Source organism: Lissotriton helveticus, chromosome 3_1 (genome assembly GCF_964261635.1).
Source record: "Lissotriton helveticus chromosome 3_1, aLisHel1.1, whole genome shotgun sequence".
In the NCBI taxonomy this organism is placed as follows: Eukaryota; Metazoa; Chordata; class Amphibia; order Caudata; family Salamandridae; genus Lissotriton; species Lissotriton helveticus.
Window position 1 is genome coordinate 399,080,576 of NC_136061.1, and position 18,828 is coordinate 399,099,403.

Consider the following 18,828-nt stretch of genomic DNA (forward strand, 5'->3'; position numbering starts at 1 on the left):
CATCATGCATCAAAGGCAGTGCGCTGTGAGACGGTGCTCTCTCCCTGGAGGCTCCTAAAGATTCACGGTGACAGTGGTAGGCCCTGAATGACCAGATTATGCTTATGAAGTGGGAATAAGGACATGTTCAGGTGTGGGTGAGCTTTGGTTCAAGGATCATCCGAGTTCAAATGCCCAGGCATTTTTCTGGCCGGTTAACAAGTGCTACAATTAAGCCTTTGTCATAGGTGGCTGTGGCAATGGACGGGACAGATTCCTCTCTCCATGTGCTGAATTTACCACCTATTGTTCAAGGCTTTTCAATGTGACCGTAAAAACCTATGTATGCTATGTTGGCTTACTGGGAGACCTGATTTTTATATTGGTCTCTGCTAGACTTGTAGGATTCCAGATGCATAGGCAAGGCAGTGTGAGTGAGTAGAGTCTACTCCTCACCATTACTTGTGACTGCTAACGCTTCTGACAACTTCTATCTTCAGGTATCTGTTCCGCTCATTCAAGGCTACAAAGTTTTTCCAGTCCACAAAGCTGGACTGGGTGGAGGTGGGACTGCAGGTTTGCCGCCAAGGATACAACATGTTGAACCTCCTGATTCACAGGAAAAATCTCAACTATCTCCACTTGGACTACAACTTCAACCTGAAACCCGTCAAAACTCTCACCACTAAGGTACCTAATTTACCAAATCTAAAGCCCCTTAGCAAGACATACGTTGAAATCTATTCTGGAATCTAAAATAGCAACAACCATAATTTTACACACACCGTTTACCTTCTCAGGAGCGCAAGAAGTCTCGCTTCGGCAATGCTTTTCATCTCTGCCGAGAGGTTCTGCGTCTGACAAAGCTAGTGGTGGACAGCCATGTGCAATACAGACTGGGAAATGTCGATGCCTTTCAGGTATGAGCCAGACAGGATATTCATATTTGGAAACAAGAAAAGATTATGGTGTTGAAAAACATTGGGGAATGTATTACTCCTCTGATACTCAGTGGCCAAGCACTAATTTTGTGATATCTCTCTAAATGCAATATACACCTCTTTGGAACCTGAAGAGAATGTTGTAGTGTTTTATTTGAAGTGGTCCTAGTTGTAATTTTTTTTTTTTTTTTATTATGGCTACTAAAGACATGCCATTGCCATATGGGCTCTCCTGTGTCAGTGTGGTTGTTTGAGGCGGCCATATTCTACCAATACAGAGGTCCACATTAAGTGCTACCTGCAGTGTGTGTTGTCTCTGTTTCGTCTACCTTTTTGTTTTAACAAACCTAAATACTTGAAATATTCTAGGTGTATTCTTCCAGGTTTAGTTCATATGGGTCTGAGCTTTTTAATGTTTTTGGTTGGGATGGTTTGTGTATATCTAACTTGTGGTGCTTTGTATATGTAGTGTGTGCTACTGCAGTTCTATGTGGGTCATCGTTTGTTCCTCTTGCTTTTCAAATAGGGGCACTGTAAACACTATTTATAACTTAAGGTGCATTTACACACTGGCTTCTCTCCCGAGAAGGCCTTCAGCAGCTTCATGTCTTTCATAAAAGATTTCTGCCTAGGAGACACAGGTTTATAAAGCAAGCTGAATAATAGAAATCTAAACCATGGATTAATATGGAGAAAAAATTATTCGCTTTAGATGACTAATCCATTGTTCTACTGCAATTTAGACATTTTAAGAATCTCCATGGTCATGAGATGTTAAGTGTGTGTGCTTGAGCATGCCTCAGACCCAATCTTTAGGCATCCTTTTGTGTTTGAGAGGCATATTCTGTCAGTTGTATTTGACATGCTAAGTGTGGTGTATACTGCTTCAGCATTCGCTCTCTTACTCCATGGTATATTTCTTGCTCCCTATCTAGGTGTTCTGTTTTGATGTCTGACAAATGATCCGTTTGTCTTTTCTATGTGAACTGTAAGCTTCAGAAAGTATGCCCTTAAAGATTGTTTGCTGTGTCCCCCTTTCTGCTTTGAAAATAGAGAGGTGCAATGATAGCCTATGTGTTTCTCTTGTCTAGATGGAAACTTTGACAATCGAATATTGGTGTCTTGCAATAATGTTTTACCTGCAAACACTGTTACCTGCTGCATTTTGTTACTATCTACTTATGAACATGTAACCCAAAAAACAATAGGGTGGCAGAATTTAGAGTAAGAGTGCTTCTAACTGACTCGAGCAGTGCTTTCAGTGAGGACATGTATTCCATTTTTCATTTGACTGCATAAAGTTGATGCTGGGGAACGGGGATTCTAGTGAAGGGTTTCTGACATCTGTTTCTTTTGTTCCTTCTCGTTTGTCTCTCAGCTCTCAGATGGTCTTCAGTACATCTTTGCCCATGTTGGACAGTTGACTGGAATGTACCGCTACAAATACAAGCTCATGAGACAGATCCGCATGTGCAAGGACCTAAAGCATCTCATCTACTATCGCTTCAATACGGTGAGTTGGCTTGATGTGTTTCGGAGTTTCCTTGTGTTTAACTTCACAGTCCTTTCTATCCCTTAAAGAGACACTGCTGGGCCGTGTTCTATCAGTGGGGTCCGTTTCTACTCTTCATTCTCTACCGCCCCCTCTGAGGTGCATCTTATGTGCTCCATATCAGTACAGATCGCTGCTGTGGTCCTGTTGTATAACCAGAGTCCCCAACAGTTTGTAGGCTTGCAGTCTGTGTTTACACCCATTCCATCAGTCACAGTGGCAGGGGCATCCTCCATAATCTCATTTTCTCTTTACAGGGTCCAGTAGGAAAAGGGCCCGGCTGTGGTTTCTGGGCTGCAGGATGGCGTGTGTGGCTCTTCTTCATGCGTGGGATCACCCCTTTGCTGGAGAGATGGCTTGGAAACCTCCTGGCTCGACAGTTTGAAGGTTATTTCCTGACTCGTTTTATTTATCTTTTATCCAAACAACAGCATCTGGGGGCAAATTCACCAAGTGCTTAATTTATGTGCAGAATGTTTAAGTGGCTACAGGGAAAGTGGGCTCTAAAACCTTGTATATCACACCTTGTAATCTGCCCCATCCTGGGAATAGTGTAGGTACATTGCTGTGTCATTGCTGCAATGTTTCATGGGCTCTTACTATTGACTGTTTATAGCGCATAGTACATTACAAACTAAATTCTCTGTGCTCTTATTAACGAAAGCAACATTCATGTTTTCCTTTTTAATTGCAATTTTAAGGATGGGATGCTGAGCCTACACTCTCTGAATGCAGGACTGTTACCTGCAGGTTTTTGCCTTGTTCTAATCCCTCAAGCTGTTTCTCTTTCTCTAGGTCGTCATTCTAAAGGGGTGGCAAAGACCGTCACAAAGCAGCGTGTGGAATCTCACTTTGACTTGGAGCTGCGTGCTGCCGTCATGCACGATATTCTGGACATGATGCCGGAAGGTATTAAGCAGAACAAAGCTAGGACTATCCTACAACACCTGAGTGAAGCTTGGAGGTGCTGGAAGGCCAACATCCCCTGGAAGGTGAGAGGACGTACTGGAGTTGGGGAGAATGACAGAATCCATGGCAGTCATAAGGGAAGCTAGGCAGTGGTGCAAGCAGCGCCATGTATGCCTGCAGTAGGATGGAGAGAGAGACTGCAAACATTCTACCTTTAAAGACGCAGGTCGAGAGAAGGTTGGTGTGGACCGGGAAGGGAAAGATGTTCACTAGACTGGAGTGGTACAATGAGGTAGACTGGGTTGCAAGAGTATGGGTAGAAGGGTCTTAGCTAGAAAGTATTAGCATTATTGCTGTACTTGAGGAGTGTATCTTCTGCTGGGCTGCTATGAGGGGCGCCTTGGTAACTTGGAGAGAGGGCTAGGTAGGTGTGGTTGAAAGGTAAACCATCAAATGAGCTGCTGATGGAAGAAGGGTTATATGTAGGCTATGGGGTTTTAGGTTTAAACATATAATAACCGATAAAACCCCACTGAAAGATAAATAGCCCTCACTGGTGAAAACATATAAACACTGAAAAAACACCTGCACAACCACAAACTAAATGCCATTCCAAGAAAGGAAAAAGAGAGTGAAAGAGGCATTTTTTTACTTCCTGAAGGTGTCAATGCAATGTAACATTGTTATACAAGCTAGCAGTAAGGAAGACTGGCTAACATTATTCTGCTTGAGTTTTGTTCTTTAGGGATGCCACTAAAATGTTGTTTGTTCTTCCTTTCACTTTTTTCAATTTTGTGGCCTTTGGTCTAAAGATGCAGGGTTTAGTTTCATGTTTTAGGTCTAGTTTAATTATTTTATAAACTGTAGAGAATCAGAAAATATCAAACTCATATTTGATATTTTGGCTGCATGTGATTCTTTCACTGATGGGTAAAATGGCTGGTTTCATAAAAATCTTTCCTAATATGTGTCATCACATTTACCCACAGAGAATGGGTAAAAACCCTTAACACATCAGACCATAGTTTCTAGTGGATCAGTATTGATAGTAGGTGAATTGCCAACACCTCAGGCTTTAAACATTCAATGCAAGGTATAGTGACAAGTATATATATCACCAAGCATCTGGGATAGTGGTGAAAACAACACCAGACTTTTGGAAAGCATTGAACTCCGTGTCACTTGTAATGCTCTGCAAAAAAAGGTTCTTTCCAAGTTCAACAAAGATTGGAGTGATATTGTTTGCATTTGCAGTGATTCAGCTACTTTTGGGACTGTATCGTTTATTAGGAATATTAGGTGGCAAGCTTTATGGAAAGGGCTCTTTGATAATGCATTCACCCCATTCCTGTCAGTGACATTACATTTTGGGGGAGGACCGAGTATCTGATTTTTGGGGAAATGAAAGGGATTAGCTGGTTGTGCTGAAGATTCAACAGTACTGTGCACCTGCTCATGCCTTGTCGCATGCTACGGTCTGCAGGTCCCTGGGCTGCCCACCCCGATTGAGAACATGATCCTCCGCTATGTGAAGGCCAAGGCAGACTGGTGGACAAACACTGCACATTACAACCGTGAGCGTATCCGACGAGGCGCAACTGTTGACAAAACTGTTTGCAAGAAGAACTTGGGCCGACTGACCAGACTGTACCTGAAGGCAGAACAGGAACGGCAGCACAACTACCTGAAGGTGAGGGATGGAAGCCAATGGAACAGAGGGAGTATCACTGTCGTCTTCCTTCAATCAGTACAAGAAGATATTTAATCTGTACTTTCTTCTAGGATGGGCCGTACATCACCGCAGAGGAGGCTGTAGCCGTGTACACCACCACTGTGCACTGGCTGGAGAGCAGACGGTTCTCACCTATCCCCTTCCCCCCTCTCTCCTACAAGCATGACACAAAACTACTCATTCTGGCTCTGGAAAGGCTGAAAGAAGCATACAGGTGAGATGGGGTCGGAAAAAATGCTCATTCAAACATTGGAACTGAGACGAGCACTAGAGTGAGCTGTGAAAGGAGAAAGATGTGTACAGTGGTGAACAGTTATATTCCACCATCTCTCAGAAGTGCTTCCTACACAAGCAGGTCACACAGTGGCATTCGTGCCCATAGATGGAACTGTTTCTCTTGTAAGGATGTCTTTGTTCCTTTGCCATCCCTATAACTGTGTCTTTACTTTTAGTGTGAAGTCCCGTTTGAATCAGTCTCAAAGGGAAGAGCTCGGCTTAATTGAACAGGCGTATGATAACCCCCATGAAGCTCTGTCTAGAATCAAGCGACATCTTCTCACTCAGAGAGCCTTCAAAGAGGTGAGAGTTTGGTAAAACTTTATGGTCTCCTTTCTGAGTAGTTTTGGGGTCAGATAATTCCCTTGTCTTGCTACATCCTGATGCAAATGATCGGTATTTGGGTTGTGTGCCTCTCTCCACCTCCGCCCCCCAGTAAAACAGCTGCTGTATCTCTTGATGCTGTGAAATTGGAGCTGTGGTGGATTTTCAGATGCAACCGGTCCTTGTAGTGGATGTTTATTTTATGTTGAAGTCTCAGTTTTCTGACATAAAGGCTTTATGTAACTGCTTTATACAGGTTTGGGTTGTCTGTATTTGAATGATCGTACCATGTGGGCTGAGAAATCCTGTTATCACTATGGTCTAAGCACAAGGAAAGGAAACTACAAAACACCTAGTAACGCAGTGCGAAAATACCAAAGAACACTGCATCGCTCCAAAACCACTGGAGCGGATTCTGACATGGGCAAGAATATGGGCTAGCTTCAGTTACACTGACTTATCTCATGGGGCTACAGGTTTTGTTGCTTATGGTGATAAGAACTAGTGTAAAATAAACTTGTTGCTGAGGCGCTTATAATCTTAATGTACTACCCCAAGCTGCCAGTGAGGTGATGGAATAAAGTATTTAATAGAAATAGACTCTGAGGTTGATCATAATCTAGTCTAGAAATATTTTGTGCAGAACACAAAAATAGACAACGTTGACAAAGACTACTGTAAAAAAAAACAATGAGGAGGCCTCCTTAGGCAAGAGAGTGGAATTGATGTTTGGGCAGAGGTGCACACAGTTAAATCGCAATCTAGAGATCAGGCGGTCCAATTAGAGTGAGGTTGTTAGCTGTAAAATAGTGGGCTCTGTTTAACAGGGACAAAGTTACTTCAGAAATAGTGTGTGCCAGGTGTAGTTATTGTCAGGATATGCTTCGCAGGGTTCAGCTGCAGTAGAATAAAGGACCATCTCCTGACATCACCAAGTACCCTGACATGGGGTTCCCCCCCAGGGTCCTCGAGTTATCAAGTGAGGGGCACCAGGTAGGGGAGGGGTCAGCAGGGACAAAGGCTCTGAAATTACATAAACACAACCATGAGATACTAGAACACAAACTACTCTCATCAATTCTTGCTAGAACACATAACATCAATAATACCTGTGCATCCTCTGCAATTGCCTCTAATAAAACATCACAGACCCCCTGTACACCATCTGATGAGGAAAGCAGAGTACAGTGTAAATATATCATCACTCATTTGCATGTGCCCATCAATTACTGCTGGTATCGCATTTTCCCTACCCTGCTAGAGAATCCTCTGAACCTTGCAGGAAGCATGCAACAACAGGAACAAAGGAAAGGTAAGACAGCAAACCCAGACAGGAAAGCACCCAGCCTGATTGCTTCCTAAATCGTAGTTCTTGTCCCCCCCCTGGTTAAGTAAATGAAATTAATGAACAGTCTCAAAGGAAGGCGAAGAAAAGCGCTGTTGTTCTCACAGCTACAAGAAGTAGGTCTGAAGAAACAAAAAAGGAATCTCCTATAATGACGGTAGCCCGCAGTTGCGACCGCCGCCAGGTTCCGCCTAAAAGTACTACCAAAACAAGATCCCAAAATACAGACGGTGTTACGCTGCAGCCGCACGCAGTAATCCACTGTAATGTCCTTAGGAGTGTAAATCCCCAAGTGATCAAGAAACAGACGGCGTTACGCGGTCTCCTTGACCCGCAGTAACCCGCTGTACTGTCCAATACAACACGAAGATTTTCCTAATGCAAATACGGCGTTACGCGGCAGACCGCTCGCTGTTACCCGCTTTGCAACCTTCAGGAACCAAACATCAACTCTTAGGGCAATCCAAACATCCAGGAGGAATCGGGAAAGGGCGGGGCACTCAGACGAGCACCTCACCGTTACTCACGGTGAACCGGCAATACTCCGTTTCCGCCTCTAACTCCCAGCTCTTTCTCCACGGAACTCCAGGGAACCCTCGCCACACCGACGAGGATACAAACAGGAAGAATTACGCGCAACCTCGCGCGCGCCCTGCACAGTTTTAAGACCTTCCTGTCAGCGCACCGGCATCATGGGAAATGTAGTACCATGCCGTCGCGCGCTGACCAGAGACTGAAACCTGACAGTTATTTAGCATGGTGTACATAACCCTGAGGTGTCTTCTCATCTCTGCCTTCTGTGTAGCACATGTAACCTGTCATAGAGCTCAGTAATGAAACAAATTCTGCCTTTAATTGGAAGTGCTCAAGCACCACCTCTGATAAAAAAAGATTTTGACTATCCTTTTCTACCGGCAGATTCATTAACTTCAAAAACTTGAGTTCTTAGAGTTTTGATTGTCTTTTGTGAAAGTACTCTTCCACCTTTCATTGTTTAGCCTTTGTTCTCTTAGTGAACGTCGAAGAGATTGGATAATCTAGTCTGCTCCCTCCTTTAAGAATCCTTGCATAAACCATGCCTGCTCTCTGGGTTCCTGCCTCTTTTTTCTGAGGTCAGGATTGGTTGGCTGCCTTTGTTTTGCTTGCTGCGTACATTCCAGAGATGTTTTGAAAGGCACCCGCAGGCTTGCTATTGGGTAATTCTTAGTATGCACTTCTGTAATTTCTTGTAATAATGTACTGCTTATGTTCAACCCCGCACTATGATTGTCTGGGAAAATACTTGGAAAATCCATATGAATTTCTGCTGTGCATCTTGGCCATCCCTCTGTGAATGGAAACATCTAGGAGATACTCTACAAGCATTGGAGGCTCCACCCACTGTGCCAGGCCGGAGATACACAACTGTTGTTCTCTGAATGAGCTTTTTTACCCCCTCCAGTCTGGGCCAGGATATGACTTTAACAAGGATAGAGTACACGTTACTCATTTATTATACCATTCTTGAGTCAGTTTGACCCCATCTAGCTTTCAAAGTTTACTAATAACGGTCTGCATCCGTTCTGAAGTTGGGTCATACTAATGCTATTCTTTGCACAATTGGTGTGACTTTTCTTTCTCTGTTTTTCAAAGGTGGGTATTGAGTTTATGGACCTCTACAGTCACTTGGTTCCAGTGTATGACGTTGAGCCATTGGAGAAGATCACAGATGCATACCTGGATCAGTACTTGTGGTACGAAGCCGATAAAAGGAGACTTTTCCCTCCATGGATCAAGCCCGCAGACACGGAGCCACCTCCACTGCTTGTGTACAAATGGTGTCAAGGTGAGCACCACTCTTTTTAGAGGGGTCTAAGTAACGAGGATTGTATTAGTACATAAAGCTTGCATGCCTGTGTTCGTTTGGTGCGGTCTTGATGGAAGGACGTTGCTGGCTGGCAGAGAAAAAAAAAATTGGAGATTGGATTGGCAGATTGGGTGGTTTTGAAGGAGGAGAGGTAGATAATTTGCTCTGTAACGGCTCTGATTAGTAGATTGTCGCACTTTATTTGGGACAGTAGAGTTCGAAAGATGTGGGAGGGTGAACTGTGTTCTTAGTGTGTAACTAGGGTATTGGCTTTACTGATGTCCGAGAAAGTATCTTGAAAACTGACATTTTGTGGGAGGAAATTATGATTATGCCCCACTTATTGGCAACACTGACAACTCGGCGTGGGTATCCTAATTGGCATTTGGGGTTGATTTGTTTACTGGGGCATGATGTTAAATTATGCACAAAAGTGTGCCTTGCTGATCATTTTTTGGAATAGACATCTGTAGAAGGGGTTTGCCTAGCAGTTTGGGGGTTGTCTGTACAGGCAAACAAGAGAAATTTGACTGAGAGTTTATTGGATGTGGGGAGGGAGGGTGAAATTGTAGGAGTATTACCTGGCCGTGTAAGACATCTGAAGAGATGGCTGGCTGATTGTTTACAGAAATGTTCTAAGGGGTTATTTGGCTAGGCTTTCAGCTAATCTGCAAGTTAGCTCTGTTGCATCCTTATAGAATATCATTCGTCCCCAAGTTTATTGTGAATTGTTTGTGTTGTTTGGTAATTTATGTTGCTCAGAGGTGAAGCCCACTGGTTCTAATGTTTCCTCCTAACCTAGATCAGAAAGAAAGGGTGGTGGAGGGAGACCAAGGAGGACATAAAAAATGTGGTTGTGACCTCATCAGTCTAGTATTTTGAGAGGATGAGTGTTCGCACACAAAAGACTCTGGGATTCCGCACTATTGCTTGATTTTAGCACCTGTCTTCTAGCTCCCTCAGTGTAATTTTTAGGACTTTTCCTCTGAGGTATAGAAGGCCCTTATGTTGTTAGTTTGTTTCATGGGGATTGTAGTGCTAGGAGGTTATGGTTTGCTCTGTGAGATGTTTATGCTTCTCTTTTCTCGCCAGGTATTAATAACTTGCAGGATGTGTGGGACACAAGTGAAGGTGAATGTAATGTCATGCTGGAATCTCGATTCGAGAAGATGTATGAGAAAATCGACTTGACACTGCTCAACAGACTTCTGCGCCTCATTGTTGATCACAACATTGCCGACTACATGACAGCTAAGAACAATGTTGTGATAAACTACAAGGTATGTTCTGCATCTCGACTTGTTTTCTGTTTCTCATTTTGATGTTGGAAGTGTGGAGGAGGGATTACTTTGTGTATTACTGAATGGAAAGCCGAATGCGTCCAGGAGAGTTTGAGGTTAGGGCAAGCAGTGGTTCTGGATGAACACCATGAGAGAATGCCACAATGTCTCAGTTTCACATCATTTCAAGCACAGTTCTAAGGAAAGGTACACTGAGTTATATTAATCTTGCTTGTAGACTATCCCTGCAAATTGCTGTGTGGTATCATGGCCTAGAAGGCTGTTCATTTACATTTCATGAAGCAGAGTGCTGTGCTGACTCTGATATGCACAGCCCTGTTCCCTAAAGTCTAAATAAAGTAATTTATTTTCTCTACCAGGATATGAACCACACCAACTCTTATGGAATCATCCGTGGTCTTCAGTTTGCCTCGTTCATTGTGCAGTACTATGGGTTGGTGATGGACCTCCTTGTCCTTGGCCTGCACCGAGCCAGTGAGATGGCTGGCCCGCCACAGATGCCAAATGACTTCCTCAGTTTTCAGGATATCGCAACAGAGGTAGCCCACCCTATTCGCCTGTACTGCCGGTACATTGACCGCATCCACATCTTCTTCAGGTATGACTACTAGCTACACCTCTGACACGTTTCTCCACCCTTTTTCTATTATACAGATACATAAACCTACACCACTACTTTTTATAATTATCCCACTCCTTTCTCTATTGAGTACACCAAAGAGATCCTCTCAATCCACCAAAACATCCCCTTTGGCCTTCACCACTCTTCGTCCATTTGTTCAGATATGGCTATTCCCCTCTCACTCCTTCGCTAATGGACATATCAGCTTTTCACACCCTCCATGTTTTCTACTACACCTGTGGTCAGTTTCTGCCCTCTATTGCTTCCTTTCTTATTCTTCCCTGCCTCATGTATACTGTGCTACCTCCGTACAGCTGAAGCATGCCCTGCCAGCACATCAAAAGAATCTGCATTGTATTCCATTTTAGCTTCACCCTTTGCAGCATTGGTCTGTTTTCCTTTTTACTTCTGTTTGCTCCCAGCAAGCTCATGACAATAGTGCTGCCATACTGCTCATTGAAGCCTAGTCTTATCTATGGAATTTAGCTTCTCCTATTTCATAGGCATTAGGTAACTGCCCCTGCAAGCCAATCTCTGACCCCCTTGCTCATGTAATAACCCTCACTTTATGGCCACGGCAGGCACCCTTGCTTCTCAGTCTGCCTCCTCTGTGCTTGCAAGGCATAAACGTATTTAATCCCCTTGACTACAGAAATAGTATCTCTTTTGTGCTTCAGTTGCCCCTGCCCTCTCTTTAAGGAGCTATCTGGTGATTGGTGTCACATTTGATTTCAGCTAGACAGCTGACTATTAGACGTCTATACATTCTGGAGTGCCTATTGTATGTGTTTGTTAGGGATGCAGGATACCGTTTTTTCTCTACACTAGATGACTCTTTAAATTCTTCTCTTGCCCTGCTTTTTTGCAAACATTAAAACAAACCTCTTTTTATAACCATTAGCTTAGTCTCTCCCAGGTCTTCAGAGATAGTATGAATCATGCCTGAATTTTTTTTTCTTCTTCAGGTTTTCTGCTGATGAGGCTCGTGATTTGATCCAGCGTTACCTGACTGAGCACCCTGACCCCAATAATGAGAATATTGTGGGCTACAACAACAAGAAGTGCTGGCCACGAGACGCCCGGATGCGCCTCATGAAGCATGATGTAAACCTGTAAGTATGTCAACCATAACAATGGGAGTGGAGCTGTTAAAATGGTCTCATGCTTTGGGGCTCACAGTGATCTGCTATGGGCCTAGAACTGAGAAGCAGGCAGGCGAGGGGTCAGAAATATGTGGATATTTGAGTTCTGGGGGTGGACTGAAATGAGAAAACATGCTCCTACTGCAGCATGCGGTATACCTCATAGTCCTGTAAGTGCTTCACCTGCTCTAAGTGGTATATATATTTTACTGTATTCTTAGATTCATACAGGGTTCCCATGAGCCCTTTCGGAGTGCACTATTGCAAGGGCGTTAGTTGTAGACTGGCCTATAAGGTGGTTCTGGGTGAGATGCTGTAAACGTGGTGCAGCATTGTTGCTATGCTTTAACATGAAAGGTCACAGAAAGTGTGAGTTCAAATACAGTCACTCATTCTGATTCTTGCTATCTTTATTGCGGGGTGTGGGCTGTGAGAGGTGTGTGGGCTGTGAGAGGTGTGTGGGCTGTGAGAGGTGTGTGGGCTGTGAGAGGTGTGTGGGCTGTGAGAGGTGTGTGGGCTGTGAGAGGTGTGTGGGCTGTGAGAGGTGTGTGGGCTGTGTGGGCTGCGAGAGGTGTGTGGGCTGTGTGGGCTGCGAGAGCTGTGTGCAAATTCTGTAATATTTAGGGACACTTCCTCTTAACTGCTCACGACTCGGAAGAGGGAATCTGGCGTGCATGCTACCACCCCCTATGCTTTAACATGAAAGGTCACAGAAAGTGTGAGTTCAAATACAGTCACTCATTCTGATTCTTGCTATCTTTATTGCGGTGTATCATAAAGAAGAAGCTACATTCATGTGGATCAGTGGAATCCACAAGTAGTACATCACAGGGGTCTATACTTGAGTGACAGAACTTAGGCACTGTCAAATTGTCAGAGAGCTGTATGGGTTTTCCCAGAATCTGCAGAATTCCAGTCCCTGGAGGCAACATTGAGCACTTCAGAGAGTACTATACGGGAGTCCACCCGGTAATGGCAGAAGGCCAAACCCCTACAATATGATTAGGCAGCTCAACCATACTATGTGGAATGCACCTGAGAAGTGACAGAAGGAAGACCACTAGAGGCACTGTTAAGTAACCAATGTGTACGATGTGGAGCATACCCAAGTGCAGCTAAAGTGCAGTCATTACAAAACCAGTCCTAGAATAACCTCTGAGAAGTCCATTCAAGAGGAACTAAAATTTTATCTTTGGCCATGGTGTATCGGATGTGAGTTTTACCTAGGAGGTTCTAGGTCAGTCAATTAATGTGGATGGTGCTAAGAGAACCCAAGAGAATAGATGTATTCACTGGATCTTTGAAGGAATACACATAGATCAATGGTCCTAACCGGGGGTCCGTGGATGCTTAGTGTTTATAAAATGAAGTATTAATAACGTTGAAGCCGAAATATGTGCCACATATTTTGCAGCACTACTGTAGTTTCTCGACTTTTACTGTACTGCCTATATTTTGAAGTCCCTAGGAAAAAAATTGCTCGATTCACATAATTTTGGTCAGATTATAAATAGCAAACCAATAACTATCATTGTGTTCAATTATGAACAGCTGTAACCATTACGATATACCGAACTGGGCCAATTACTTTGCTTTTTGTATTTTACTGCTAATATGTTATGATTTGTATTATGGTTCAAGTTGTGTGATTAAAATAAAAGCCCAAAATATAATATGTACTAATATGTGTTCAAGTGAGCTTCAAGCCTGAACTGAGTGGGTGATTAAGAGGTCACAGTTAATTACCCAGGATGGTAGGACTGGGGGAGAGGGGGGTTTGAGGGTGTTGGGGCCAGGGTGTTGATGGGCGGGAACACCTCTAGTTCATTCACACTACTTCAAGGCAGAGCACTAATTGGTTTGGGCCACATACCAGTCGTTTCAAATCTAGTGCAAAACTGCAGTGGAAATCACCATCCACCACATTGCTGGGTCCCTCACCATTATTACAAGGGGATCCAAGAGATAATCCCAGGCATCGCTATCCTATGCAATACACTTAAAGATAACTTGAAATGCTGTTAAAAATGCATAATTCAATTAAATATATTGGACTTATGCATGTATTCTTGCAAGTGCAATATGGTTTTGCAGCATGAATCCTTTTCTGGATTCACATACTGTGCGTTATTCGCCATCTAGTGGTTGGGTCCGGAATAGTACTTGTTTGTGGGGGTTTTTAGGTCGAGGGACCTATAAGCTGCGCAAAGCCCTTCTTCCGGTCCGGAGATCTTATGGTTTGGAGTAGGGCAGTTTAAACCCACCTCTGTGCTCCGTTCGCTTCCATTGGCTGGCTTCCTAAACGGAGGCCAGCCATTGGAAGAGAAGGGAGTCACTCCAAACAAGCCCCGTCTCTTTCGGATTCGGGGGCGTAAGTTTTGCTGTTCTTTAGACCGTGACGTTGTCTGTCACTCAGAAACACAAAACCACACCCCCGATTCTGAAAAATTTGGAAGCTTGCTGCGGCCATTTTGCTGTTCGAGCAGCATAGGCTTGGACATGAGGTAAGCCTCTGCCACCCTGTTTGTGCCGTTCTTCGTGCCCCTGCCCCCGTTTCTGCCGGTGTTTCTTGCCTCTGACTCTCTGTTTCTGCACCCCCGTGGCTGGTACAATCTGTGCCCGGTTGCCCCTTCCTCCTCGCGCTGGTACCCTGCCCAGCGCGGTGTTAACTCTCTCCATTGTGGCCAGTAATGTTCTATCTCAGGCAGGATGACACCTTCTCACGCCTGATATTTTTATCCTGCTAAAGCTCGCCCCCCCACCCCCACCCCGCCGCTGGGCACGGGGGAGCAGGCTGACATTTAGCACGGCCAGTGTATCTACCCTCCGAAAGCCGGGGGACCTCAGTGCTTCGTTCCTCTTCCCCCCCCGACCACCGAGGCCGGCTCTCGCCATTCTCCGACGCTCCGCAGCCCTCCGTGCCTGGGGGAGGGCAGGGGCCAGCTGCCGCCATGAAGGTCGTGCCCGGTAGGTCCCGTGTCCGGCGAGGTGATGGTGTGACATTTGCTCCGCAGTGTCTCCGGCCTGTCTATTTCCAAGCCAAAGGCAGTTTATTAAAAGCCCGGCTGACGCCTTGGGGTGATGCGTGCGTCGTGTTATGTGGGGGGAAGGGCCTGGTGTGTGGCGAGGCCGTGGGTACACACCGTACCCCTTTCAGTGGCGAGCTCCCTGCACCCCTTACGTGTCTTCGGTGTTACTGGGCTGAACATGGCCAATAGATAGAAACCCCTTGGCACCTTCCCCAGATTGGCACTTTAGTGACAGCCACTTGGTGCGTGCCCCCCTCCTTCGACCCCCCCCCCCCCCCCCCCACACACACACACACAACCCCAACCAAGGCCGGCTCAATCTGGACAACGGCCGTTTTAAAGGTTGTCTGAAACCATTTCGTTTGGTGTTGTGTTTTTTTTGTCACCGTGTGGACTGCCCAGGCCAACTGTGCGCGCCGTGAATAGGATGCGCCGGGATATCGGGTTATCCGACGTAGGTGGTGCGCAGAGGAGATCATGCCTTGGGAGCCGCCTCATTAGTGGTGGGGAATGGGCAGTCCAACTGGAGCCGTGGGCCTGGGGTCACCCTGGCATCTGTATGTATGTCACACCTTCACAGCTCGCCCCGTTACTGACGCTCCGACCCCTAGAGCCGCTGTCATGGGATGGGCACTTCCTCCGGGTGGTTCTGGGGGGGCCGCTCTGTCCACTGCTCCTTTATTCTGCTCATGCAGCTTTAACCCAGCGTGGGATAAACGTCGTGTGTTTGTATTAGTGGTAGACATCAGGCACCAGGTAAACACGCATATAGTCCGCAGGGTTTTCTCCCTGCTGTATTGGGGATGAGGGGTGCTGTGACACACTCCGGGGTCCTCTGTGCAGTTTGAGACTCTCCCTGCTGTGTGGTGATAGAGGGGGTGTGTCACCCTCTTGGGACCTTTGTGCAGTTTATAGACGCTCCCTTACTGTGCGAGTGATGGGGTGTGAGCGTTCACTGCGAGGAATCCTGCAGTTTACAGACTCTCTGGTTTGTGCAGGTCATCGCCTCATCCAGTCAGATGCGTTGTTCCGGTGTGCTTGCATTCCTGCCCCCTGTTCCGGTGTGCTTGCATTCCTGCCCCCTGTTCTGGTGTGCTTGCATTCCTGCCCCCTGTTCTGGTGTGCTTGCATTCCTGCCCCCTGTTGTGTGGGCTGTGAGAGGTGTGTGGGCTGTGAGAGGTGTGTGGGCTGTGAGAGGTGTGTGGACTGTGAGAGGTGTGTGGACTGTGAGAGGTGTGTGGACTGTGAGAGGTGTGTGGACTGTGAGAGGTGTGTGGACTGTGAGAGGTGTGTGGACTGTGAGAGGTGTGTGGGCTGTGAGAGCTGTGTGGGCTGTGAGAGCTGTGTGGGCTGTGAGAGCTGTGTGGGCTGTGAGAGCTGTGTGGGCTGTGAGAGCTGTGTGGGCTGTGAGAGCTGTGTGGGCTGTGAGAGCTGTGTGGGCTGTGAGAGCTGTGTGGGCTGTGAGAGCTGTGTGGGCTGTGAGAGCTGTGTGGGCTGTGAGAGCTGTGTGGGCTGTGAGAGGTGTGTGGGCTGTGAGAGGTGTGTCGGCTGTGAGAGCTGTAAGGGCGATGTGCTTGCATTCCTGCCCACTGCTGTGTGGGCTGTGAGAGGTGTGTGGGCTGTGAGAGGTGTGTGGGCTGTGAGCGGTGTGTGAGCTGTGTGAGCTGTGTGGGCTGTGAGAGCTGTGTGGGCTGTGAGCTGTGTGGGCTGTGAGCTGTGTGTCGTGTGTGGGCTGTGTGAGCTGTGTGGGCTGTGAGCTGTGTGGGCTGTGAGCTGTGTGTCGTGTGTGGGCTGTGAGCTGTGTGGGCTGTGAGAGGTGTGTGGGCTGTGAGAGGTGTGTGGGCTGTGAGAGGTGTGTGGGCTGTGAGAGGTGTGTGGGCTGTGAGAGGTGTGTGGGCTGTGAGAGGTGTGTGGGCTGTGAGAGGTGTGTGGGCTGTGAGAGGTGTGTGGGCTGTGAGAGGTGTGTGGGCTGTGAGAGGTGTGTGGGCTGTGAGGTGTGTGGGCTGTGAGAGGTGTGTGGGCTGTGAGAGGTGTGTGGGCTGTGAGAGGTGTGTGGGCTGTGAGAGGTGTGTGGGCTGTGAGAGGTGTGTGGGCTGTGAGAGGTGTGTGGGCTGTGAGGTGTGTGGGCTGTGAGGTGTGTGGGCTGTGAGGGGTGTGTGGGCTGTGAGGTGTGTGGGCTGTGAGAGGTGTGTGGGCTGTGAGAGGTGTGTGGGCTGTGAGAGGTGTGTGGGCTGTGAGAGGTGTGTGGGCTGTGAGAGGTGTGTGGGCTGTGAGAGGTGTGTGGGCTGTGAGAGGTGTGGGCTGTGAGAGGTGTGTGGGCTGTGAGGTGTGTGGGCTGTGAGAGGTGTGTGGGCTGTGAGAGGTGTGTGGGCTGTGAGAGGTGTGTGGGCTGTGAGAGGTGTGTGGGCTGTGAGAGGTGTGTGGGCTGTGAGAGGTGTGTGGGCTGTGAGAGGTGTGTGGGCTGTGAGAACTGTGTGGGCTGTGAGAGCTGTGTGGGCTGTGTGGGCTGTGTGGGCTGTGTGGGCTGTGAGAGCTGTGAGAGCTGTGAGGGCTGTGAGAGGTGTGTGGGCTGTGAGGTGTGTGGGCTGTGAGAGGTGTGTGGGCTGTGAGAGGTGTGTGGGCTGTGAGAGGTGTGTGGGCTGTGAGAGGTGTGTGGGCTGTGAGAGGTGTGTGGGCTGTGAGAGGTGTGTGGGCTGTGAGAGGTGTGTGGGCTGTGAGAGGTGTGTGGGCTGTGAGAGGTGTGTGGGCTGTGAGAGGTGTGTGGGCTGTGTGGGCTGCGAGAGGTGTGTGGGCTGTGTGGGCTGCGAGAGCTGTGTGCAAATTCTGTAATATTTAGGGACACTTCCTCTTAACTGCTCACGACTCGGAAGAGGGAATCTGGCGTGCATGCTACCACCCCCTATGCTTTAACATGAAAGGTCACAGAAAGTGTGAGTTCAAATACAGTCACTCATTCTGATTCTTGCTATCTTTATTGCGGTGTATCATAAAGAAGAAGCTACATTCATGTGGATCAGTGGAATCCACAAGTAGTACATCACAGGGGTCTATACTTGAGTGACAGAGGCCCTCCCTTAGGCACTGTCAAATTGTCAGAGAGCTGTATGGGTTTTCCCAGAATCTGCAGAATTCCAGTCCCTGGAGGCAACATTGAGCACTTCAGAGAGTACTATACGGGAGTCCACCCGGTAATGGCAGAAGGCCAAACCCCTACAATATGATTAGGCAGCTCAACCATACTATGTGGAATGCACCTGAGAAGTGACAGAAGGAAGACCACTAGAGGCACTGTTAAGTAACCAATGTGTACGATGTGGAGCATACCCAAGTGCAGCTAAAGTGCAGTCATTACAAAACCAGTCCTAGAATAACCTCTGAGAAGTCCATTCAAGAGGAACTAAAATTTTATCTTTGGCCATGGTGTATCGGATGTGAGTTTTACCTAGGAGGTTCTAGGTCAGTCAATTAATGTGGATGGTGCTAAGAGAACCCAAGAGAATAGATGTATTCACTGGATCTTTGAAGGAATACACATAGATCAATGGTCCTAACCGGGGGTCCGTGGATGCTTAGTGTTTATAAAATGAAGTATTAATAACGTTGAAGCCGAAATATGTGCCACATATTTTGCAGCACTACTGTAGTTTCTCGACTTTTACTGTACTGCCTATATTTTGAAGTCCCTAGGAAAAAAATTGCTCGATTCACATAATTTTGGTCAGATTATAAAAAGCAAACCAATAACTATCATTGTGTTCAATTATGAACAGCTGTAACCATTACGATATACCGAACTGGGCCAATTACTTTGCTTTTTGTATTTTACTGCT

At 46.6% G+C, this 18,828-nt stretch overlaps 1 protein-coding gene across 2 annotated transcripts in view; it reads left to right on the forward strand.

Annotated features, from left to right (window-relative positions):
* The window catches only part of PRPF8 (pre-mRNA processing factor 8), a 162,271-nt gene that overhangs the window by 50,791 nt on the left and 92,652 nt on the right, over positions 1-18,828 (forward strand). For both annotated transcript variants that reach the window (XM_078680163.1, XM_078680164.1), the window contains 12 exons: positions 480-669; positions 780-899; positions 2,299-2,433; positions 2,730-2,859; positions 3,268-3,464; positions 4,865-5,071; positions 5,164-5,327; positions 5,566-5,692; positions 8,691-8,883; positions 9,997-10,184; positions 10,565-10,803; positions 11,793-11,939. In XM_078680163.1, the coding sequence (XP_078536289.1) occupies positions 480-669; positions 780-899; positions 2,299-2,433; positions 2,730-2,859; positions 3,268-3,464; positions 4,865-5,071; positions 5,164-5,327; positions 5,566-5,692; positions 8,691-8,883; positions 9,997-10,184; positions 10,565-10,803; positions 11,793-11,939 (2,037 nt within the window). The remainder of the gene's footprint in view (positions 1-479; positions 670-779; positions 900-2,298; positions 2,434-2,729; positions 2,860-3,267; positions 3,465-4,864; positions 5,072-5,163; positions 5,328-5,565; positions 5,693-8,690; positions 8,884-9,996; positions 10,185-10,564; positions 10,804-11,792; positions 11,940-18,828) is intronic.